Consider the following 10,000-nt stretch of genomic DNA (forward strand, 5'->3'; position numbering starts at 1 on the left):
GCTGTGTGACCTACATTGTTTCGAAACTATAAATATATATGTCGCTGTATCATACACGGTTTTCATAAACCGCAGATTATCAGCGCAAAAAGAGGGAAATATTTTGGCAAAAAAATATCTAAGAAGTCTATTGTGTTGTGATTTTCCCAGCAAACCCAGGTGGCTCGGTCGGTAAACCTCGCTTAGTCCTGTTTACCATGAAGTGTCCAAATGAAACTCCTGAAATCTAAGAACTTTCCTTTAACTCAGGATCTAGAACCATATGTACAATCTCCCTATATGATTCTCCTGTTGCTGTAAACGTTTGGTGGTTCATTTTGCTTGTAACCAGCGAGTTGTGAGGGTTTATGTGTACTAGCCAAGATTTAGTGTACAGATAGGTAAATTCCGCACGCGCAGGCTATCTAAGTATGGTGACGTCATCTGGTCTACTCGTCATCAGCGTGGTCACTCAGATATGTAGAGAATAAAGATATATGAATCATACACTAGCATGGTTAAGAGGGCAAGGCTAGAATAGCCGAGGTGGACAGCATTAGCATAAGCTAAAAGGCACTACCGAGCAAAGTCTATATAAGTACATATAGACCTAGCTACTGAGAAGTCTGGGGAACACCACGGAATAGCCCATCATGCCGAGAGGGCGCCACTGAAACGGCCGAGGAAACACTACAGATATGACCAGAACACCAGGTCCCTCAGGTGGTTAATTTTGATGGCAGAACCCAGACTGTGACGCTTCCTGCAGTAGCTACTTCTTCGAAAAAGAAAATTAACTTCTCTGTTCATCATTTCACATACACTGTATATGGCATACGGTGTACAAAACGACAAATATTAATCAGTGCTTCAGGCTACCGTTATTTTTAAACATAGTGGTCTATTTCAAAATGTAACTGAAAATGTTTTCTTTTTCCTTTCGCCACACAATAGTGCATGGCAATTCGTGCATGGTATTTCAATATATATATTTCACTTTCTCGTTTTCTTATAGTCTCTCTCTCTCTCTCTCTCTCTCTCTCTCTCTCTCTCTCTCTCTCTCTCTCTCTCTCTCTCTCTCTCTCTCTCTCCCCCCCCTCTCTCTCTCTCTCTCTCCCCCCCCTCTCTCTCCTCCTTCTCTCTCTCTCTCTCTCTCTCTCTCTCTCTCTCTCTCTCTCTCTCTCTCTCTCTCTCTCTCTCTCTCTCTCTCTCTCTCTCTCTCTCTCTCTCTCTCTCTCTCTCTCTCTCTCTCTCTCTCTCGTCTCCTTCTCTCTCTCTCTCTCTCCTCTCCTTCTCTCTCTCTCTCACTCTCGTCTCCTTCTCTCTCTCTCTTCTCCTTCTCTCTCTCTCTCTCTCTTTCTCTCTCTCTCTCCTTCTCTCCCTCTCCTTCTCTCTCTCTCTCTCTCTCTCTCTCTCTCTCTCTCTCTCTCTCTCTCTCTCTCTCTCTCTCTCTCTCTCTCTCTCTCTCTCTCCCTCTCTCTCTCCCTCTATCTCCCTCTATCTCCCTCTATCTCTCTCTCTCTCTCTCTCCGTCTCTCTCTCTCCTTCATGTCCTGACACTATCTTTCATTTTTTTTCTTAGAATCATGCTCTCTACCTTTCTCACTCTCTCTCTCTTTCTGTTGGTTCTATCTTTGTTTCAATCTCCTAATCACCCTATCTTTCGCTCATGCTGTCTCTTTCTCTTGTTCTCTTACTCACTTCCTCTTTATCACTGTCTCTCGTTCTCACTTTCCTTCATTCATTCCTCGTTATCATTATCGCTCTGTCTCATTCTCTCTCTCTCTCTCTCTCTCTCTCTCCCCGAAGAAAAATGTGGTGTGATTTGTTGTGAAGGAATACATACTAAATTACACCACTTTTCACTGTCACATCCACTACACCACCGCCACATCCACTATTCCAGCGACATGCTCACTAAACCCCTGTCTTACCCACCACAGTAGTCTCACCCATTTCAATGATACACGACTGCCCCACTTTACATCACTAGCCTACCCACCACGATGCTGCCCTGCTCAGTACACCACTGCCCTTCCCACTACACTAATATTCCGTCCAATACCCCACTGCTCCACCAACTACACCGCTGATAACTCTAGCTCACCATTGCCCCAACCGCTACACCAATGCCTCATCCAGTATTATAATGCCCTGTCAAATATAAGGAACCACTGCTCCACCCAATATAAACTACCACTGATCTACCCACTACACCACTGCCGCACCCAGAGTATCTGTGTCTCACCCACTACACCAGTGGCCCATCGAGCATGCATACATACATACATATATATATATATATATATATATATATATATATATATAAATATATATATATATATATATATATATATATATATAAATGTGTGTGTGTGTGTGTGTGTGTGTGTGTGTGTGTGTGTGTGTGTGTGTGTGTGTGTGTGTGTGTGTGTGTGTGTGTGTGCGCGCACACACACACACACACACACACACACACACACACACACGCACGCACATATTTATAGATTATACACATGTTGATCTATAAACAATAAGATGCACCATGTGCGATATTTTCTCATGACACGAAATACTGCACGTCAAAAAATTACATTTCAATTTCTTTCTTTTTTTGTATTGAAGTTATGTCAGAAAAATTGATAATCATAATAACAGGTTTTTGCGCCACTGACTGGTCTGAGATTGCTTATTCTTTCGCAGGGTTTGACCATCAGTGCCCGTAGCTTTTGATGTATTATTTAGCCCTTCTTACACAGAAATAAAAAATAGATGGCAGATTACCGTATTTACAAATATAAAGTCTATTTGTTACAAGTGATTAGAATTGACATATTATACATGCGCAGGGTTAAAATGGGTTAAATATAAGTACGTGCAATACATGTTAGCAAAACTTCAAGTAGAATGTGGAGTGAGACAGCTTAAAAAAAGACATAACTACACTGCCATGCGCTTTTTATTTCTAATGATGGCAGCAGTTAACTCAACAAAATATACAAGTAAATTTAGCACTGCCTATCAATCAATCCATCACGGAATTTTGCCCTGTCGTCTCTCCTCTTCTACTTCTGAGCAGTCAGCCAGGCAGTCTGAGCTTCACAGGCCCGCGGTGAAACATGCAGAAACTAATTCCGAGAATGCACTGTCCTGTACCACCAGCATTCACAATTCTCTCCTTGCCTGAAAACTGAGAACAAAGGTGAAATATTCCTTATCCATTCATTCAACATATCTCTTCCTGTCTTTGTTAAGATATCATCCATCTGTAACTCGAGTGACTTTTCATCATTGGAAAAGAAATCAAACCATATATTTTCTTTCGCTCAAATCATCCCGCAGTGTTGACCAGCCATAATGACTATTTTATGAGAACGTTTTTGTTAAATCTGTGATACAACAAAGTTGGACAGGTTACATTTATTATTTCTATAACATTCACATGATTACCTTCATAATAGGCCACATTAAAAGAATGTTTGTTGCAAATCAGTAAATCTACATCCATGGCCCAAACTTAATTGCAGCCAGATATGATACGCCGATAATCATGCAATATGCTTAACCTGATTAATACTACATTTCTACATAAAAGTCATATATGCCGGATATAAAAACATATCGTCTTGCGGACACGGCAATGTGTAGTAACTTTCATAATTTTTGAAACACAATCATCTTATAAATCTACCTATTCATCATAACTTACTACTTCCAAGTGACAATCATTATATAAAGCATATCTACAACATTAAAAACACTACAAATATGTTTTACAAAATAACTCCACATGTATAAAGCTTTTCATTATTTCCACTGATTTTTTTTTTCATAACTATTCATGTCATATTCACCTTGCACTTTGTAAAATTCCACGAGAAAATGGACTTTATATAGTTATAATAGTTTGGCCTTTCGCACAAAGCGGTATTGATAGCGATACCTGGAAAACCATGAAAATAAATCAATAGAGTTGTGGCGTGATAACAAAGGTCCTGAGGTATACTGCAAGCGGGGAGCCAAATCATTTGAAATGAAAAACTTCTAAATACAAACAAACTTACAATTACAAAGACTTTACTCATTATGAATGCCATAAAAATACTGCAAAACCTGTCCGTGTTTTGCCTCCCAGGGGGAATGTTTGATGACATTTATAATTCATAACTTTATACTCTGTAATTTAAGAGCAAAAAGTTTAAAGAACTTACATGATTTGAACGTATTTGTAAAGCCGATGTTCCCGTTAAACCTTATGCAAGGATATGCTTTATACTCATAATAATTGTCGAATTGTAAAGAGAATGGGCACACAAGACTATGCTTTACACTCATAGAACTCAATTTCTAACGAGAAAGGTTACGATTTCCACCCTTACGGTTTAGCCCGAGTCAGCCTTCGTGTTTGCAGACGACGACGTAACTATGGACACAGAGTGCTTTCCGTCTCCTGTCTCGCACTCGTTACCCATTATGGATTCGTAGCAGTAAGTGTTTTCGACAATGTCGTCATAGTTGTACATTACCCAGTGTGTTGAAATAGAAAGGGACTGAAATTAATCTAAGTCGTATACGTGATCTGTGTGCGAGTAGCGACCATTTCCCGTCATTGGAGCCAGGTGAGAATGACAGGTGTTGCTGTCTTCTGTAAACACGTCATGGACAGGTGTTTGTGGCTGGTTGATTTGTATTTTGGGAAATTGAATGGTGCAGATAAGGCGCTATCTTTTCACCGTGCATTGTGGTTTGCGGTACTTGCAAAGGAGAGACGCTAAACTTCACAATAATCAATGTGTTGATGTGTGTATCAGTGACGAGTGAGGATTTCGTGGTATCATCATGCGTTTGGATTATTTTAACATAAACAACTTAGTGGATGACTAGATTTCGAGCTGCAGCTGATTTTGAGTGTGTGGTGTACAGAATAGTTATTGGGAAAATTGGATCAATTCTAGATTACAGTAGACTGAATGAAAGTACTGTCTGGATTTATATGTACCATTAATGAAAAGCTGAAAGCATATTAGGGAAACCTATTCAGTTGATACATGCTTGCAGTGAGAAGTTGAAGTCACAGAGTTCTACATACCTTAGTTCATTTCTCTGGGCTGCTAGACCAGGAACAAGCCATGAACTTGGTCAACGAGTATTTGGAAATGCCGGTACTTGTGCAGAAGGGCCAGGCTAGTATTGTCAAGGAATTAGTACTGCCAGTTTGCTTTATGGAAGTGAAACCTGGACGCTATCTAGTGCCTTGGAGTCATGCCATAATGCCCGTTATCCTAATGCCGGATCACAGGGTACATTTGGCAAGTCCATATGTTCAACAGACAATTACAATGTGAGACCGACATAGGACCTGTTACTTGCTTAAACCAGGATTGCCAACTCAGGTTATACAGGGACCTAGATTGTTTACCTGTGGATGATCATACCCATCAGGTTGTCTCTTTATGAGACAGTCTCTTTACGAGACAATCCTTGGTGAAGGAGGCCTGTGGGACAACCTAGGATGGTATGAGGATATTGACCGAACCTATCACAAGGAGACAGAGATGGGCCAAGGGCCTGCCAGGCAGCTTGCCAAGATGGACTGCCATGGCTGGAAGCGAAGCATCCAGTGATGAATGTGATGAAAGAATAATGACATACCTTATCTTCTGTAAGATTTTAGGAAAAGGATTTTGATAGGCATTTTACCTTGTTCTGCTTTTATGGTCTGTGATAGGATGGTATGTCATAGGTTTACTAATACCATACCCAGTGGATAGTGGAATAAGGTTCAGTTTAAAGATATTATAAATATAAGATTAAATTAGAAGCACATCTTGTATAAATAAAAAAGTTCCATCATCATATGACTAAATTTACAATATTACATATTATGGTACATATTCAGTAGGATAGTTTTTTGTTTACAGTACATTTGTATATGGTGGTAAAATTATATGATCTTTTGTGTTTATGGGCAGAAGGAGAAAATACTGACTATATTCATTTATCTTATTTCAGAGATGATGTATCTGAACATGAAATCTTCAGTTATCCACCCAACTTTATATTCATGTAAGATAATGTTTTCTTAATCCAGGGAACCCAAGGGCCTCATAAGCTTATTTCATAATAAAGCTTTGGAAATTGATTATTTATTTGTGGGAGTCAAATGACACAGACATGTAGACCTATTGTTAGGGTGCTTGATAGGAAATGTTATTTATGTTAAAACCGTAATTTTACAAGTAACAATCTGTATGGAGAATCTCGGGAAGCAATTTTCACACTTGAATTATTATGCTATGAGCTGAAGTGAGGCAGTTGAAATGGATAAGAAATTAAGAACAATTCAATTGAAGTTGGATGTTCATTAATTAAGTTCTTGACTTGAATTAACCCCATGATGGAAGTTAGGCATGGAGGCAAAACAAATAAAAAATGAGAATAGATAAAAGATAATAAATAGATAAATAAAATTGAATAGAATAGCAGATCGTTTAGACCAGCAAGACTGGCGGGAGAGGAAGAAGAGCTGAACGTTAATGGGGAAGGAGAGTAAGGTCTGATCTACAGAATGATTTGTACGTCTCCCCCTTTTGTTACACTGTTGCCCAGGGTTTGATGCAACTATTTTTTCTGCCAGTTTTCATGATATTAGTTTTGATCTGAACATCTGTAACCCTTGAAAAAATAATTGGTTAATGCCAAGCATATGATGTCACAATATTTACCTTATGTCGTTTTCCTCACTTCAGTAGTTATGGTAAAAACTAAAACCCTTTTTTTAGTCTGATATAGGTTACCAGAAAACTATGAAATTGTTTTGATATCCTTTTATTTTAGTGCACATGCCATTTTTGTATTATTATTTATCTTTCATGTTGTGTCTATTTCTTTCCTATATCTCCCATGTGATAAACAGATAACTCAAATGCTTCAATTTTGTGACTTTAAATTTTCTATCACATATCCTTATTAATCGTATATCTTTTGTAGATATTATTATGAAATTATGTTTCCCAAGTACTTCGTAGTGTTATTGACTTTGATATGCATTTTGTGATTTTTTTTCTCAAAGGTAGGATGTAGCCCAGCTGTTGTGAATTATGGGCCCTTGAGTAAAGAGAAGATGACTCAGGAGGAGGACGATCTGGAAGAAGAATTACGTTGCTTAGATATTCGTGAAGATCATGGGGCTGAAGAGAGTGATGTAACCCCTACAAATACACCTCCATCATCACCTCCAATTTTGTATATAAAGAAGTACCCACCAAGTCAGCCTGTTGGATATGAAGAAAATAAAGATTTTGGAAGGTAAAGTAAACATTATATTAGCATAAAGTGTAAATTGATGTTATACATACATGCTGTGATGGATTACATCTATATTCATTTTGCTGGGTGAGGTATGGGTTTAAAATTGTATGTGATTATGATTTTCACAATTTCCATTATGGGAGCATTAATATCTTTTAACTGCTTTCAGACTTATTACAAATCTTTAGTAACTTGATATCATACTTGGTAAAAACTAGATACAACAGGTTTGATATCATACTTGGTAAAAACTAGATACAACAGGTTTGAATCCAGTATCTCTGAAATTTAAATGTTTATCATACTTGGTAAAAACTTTAGATACAACTGATTTGACTTCAGTATCTCTGGAATTGATAACTTTTAGTAGTAATGTATGATGATATATTACAGATATTCAAGAGGAGATGACAATGAATGCAGATCAGACTCCTCTTTATCATGGGGTGATGATGAGTTTGAAGGAGAGGCCACCAGACAAGTCAGTGCCCTCTTTGACCAACTTGACTCTTTGCTCTATCAGGATGACTCTGTAACCTCTGCTGTGCCATGGTTTGTTAGTGGAAGCACAAAAGTGTGTGTGAACGAGGATGAGAAAACTGTTTCACCTGCTGGAAGTATTGGGTACTTCTCAAGTCCAGAGAGTAATGCTGATGAACACATTGAAACCAATATAAAAACAATTAACAAAGATACAATTTTTAATGTGGATAATGTGGGATCACAAACGTTATTGTTAAACAGTGCAAGATTATTAGAATCAAGTTCTGGATTAGGTAGTGATCTTCTGGTAGCCCCTGAACCGACTCCAGAATTACTAGAGGAATGCTCAAATTGGGTACACCACTTTCCACATTTTAGGTAAGTTGCTTTTCTAAATTAGGTCTTGGTATATCACTACTGCTGGTTGTTATGACTGTGACTAAACTGGGGATAAATAATTCTGGGTGTATATGTGTAATTGTTGACATAAATACTTGATGTACTGTATGTATTTGAACAATGCTTCTCCTTATGTTTGTGTTTTTCTAATGTCAACAGAATTAGGGGGCGTGTATTGGAGACATCATTGCTTAATATCATAGAGCAGTATATGAATGAAGATTCTCTGTAAGTACTACTATTAAAAGATTTGCATAATAGTATTAATGAAAGGATACTAGTGCTCTACGTACTGCACAAGTTAAGGAATAGTTACTCTATGTACTTTAAAATTCCTACTGTATTGTATGTCAGTCATTCTCCTTCAATTTTTATGTTAACACTTTGGTTATTTATTTTCAGGCATGAAGAAACCTTAGAAAATGAGGAAGTGATTGAAGAAGATGGTCACTTTCACCATCTGCTGCCTATAGTTAATATTGTCAGTGCCAATCAAGTAAAAAATTCTTCTCATGTTAATCCAAAGACAGGGACTTCCAGTAGTCGAGTGTGTAGTGGATCAAATGATCCAGAAGTACTAAAAGAGCAAGTGCTCATAATGCTCTTTGATCATTTGTGGCCTACAGTGACAAAAGCAATTGAACCACTGCTTCATTCATATGCCAAGTATGTAATTGAACAGTCAGTACAATATTCATCTCTCTCTAGGGAGCCCAGTACTAGAGGGGCCAGAAGGGGTAGACAGACTCCTGTAAGAAAATATAGTGCAGATCTTGGGAGAGCTACTCAGAGGCACCTAAAGCTCCCAGAGAGTGTGAATAGACCTGATAGTGGCATTTCTGTTAGAGGATACAGAGCAAATCGTCCATTGAGTGGAATCCAGCGACCATCAAGTGCTATAAATAGATTGCAGGGTTTTCAGCCTACACCAAGTATCCACCAAGGAGAATTACAAGAACTTCTGCAGGTAACAACAAAACCATTGCAGAATGGAGAAGATAGATTACGTTCTAGAATCTCTTCTGCTTCACATACCCGTGAGTCTTCAGCTCGGTCCAGTCTGTCTTTGGTATCTCTTCCTTCTGTCACAACTCCTCGAGGCACAACACAGCGACCTGTATCTTCTAGAGCAGCTCATCATCTTCTGACCCCCATGCGCATTGACAGTTTTAGTACCACTTTGGAGCAAAGGCCATCATCTACCTCATCATATAATGCTCGTTCTAGGTTTGTGCATTATTCTTTATGATTCTTATTGTCGTTTTATAAACAGTGTTATTATTTATTAGTACTGCATTGTTCATTATCTTGACCCATTGGATTTGGGTGCCTTGTACCTTGCATGTGGACCAAAATTTGGACATAAGGTTTCTTTGAGTGGCAACTCTCTCAGGTGTGTAGTTTGTAGGGAATTGTCCTGAAACCATCCATGGAATTTAATATAGGATACTCAGATGTATGAAAATAAGCTCTTAGTATTTGTATCTCCTGTATATCGAACATGTAAAGAGATTTTCTTAGTATTAAAAGGAACAGTGAGATATACATGTAAAAAATGACCACAGTAGTATGTTGAATATTTCTTAGTAGAGTTGATATGTTTTAGCATGATAAAAAATTACTTGAAGAGGTATAGAACATTTACTATAAATAAAATCTTGATTAATGTAGGACAGAAATCTCGAGTATATTGCATGGTGTTATAAGGTAGGATCAAGCCAACTTAGAAATATTTCAAGTTTTGAGGGATGATATGAAAGCTGTTGGATAGGTTACCTTGGATGTAAGTTTTCAGTTGTTTTCAGTAAAAAATCCAGTTTGGAATGTC

The 10,000-nt window shown here is 38.0% G+C and overlaps 2 protein-coding genes across 13 annotated transcripts in view; both read left to right on the forward strand.

Annotated features, from left to right (window-relative positions):
• Nucleotides 1-54, forward strand: part of LOC113813166 (uncharacterized) — a 5,586-nt gene extending 5,532 nt beyond the window's left edge. The window contains exon 7 of the mRNA XM_027365115.2: nt 1-54. This exon is cut by the window's left edge and continues 738 nt beyond it. The gene's annotated coding sequence lies outside the window, so the exon portion shown is untranslated.
• Nucleotides 55-4,326: 4,272 nt separating this feature from the next.
• Nucleotides 4,327-10,000, forward strand: part of LOC113829561 (uncharacterized) — a gene marked incomplete at its 3' end in the record, with an annotated part of 6,997 nt that continues 1,323 nt past the window's right edge. For 2 of the 12 annotated variants that reach the window (XM_070136875.1, XM_070136887.1), the window contains 6 exon segments: nt 4,327-4,466; nt 5,992-6,045; nt 7,052-7,287; nt 7,684-8,151; nt 8,332-8,400; nt 8,575-9,399. In XM_070136875.1, coding sequence (XP_069992976.1) covers nt 7,103-7,287; nt 7,684-8,151; nt 8,332-8,400; nt 8,575-9,399 — 1,547 coding nt within the window. 12 annotated transcript variants of the gene reach the window in all.

The sequence above is a fragment of the Penaeus vannamei genome, chromosome 22 (genome assembly GCF_042767895.1).
Source record: "Penaeus vannamei isolate JL-2024 chromosome 22, ASM4276789v1, whole genome shotgun sequence".
NCBI classification, from domain to species: domain Eukaryota; kingdom Metazoa; phylum Arthropoda; class Malacostraca; order Decapoda; family Penaeidae; genus Penaeus; species Penaeus vannamei.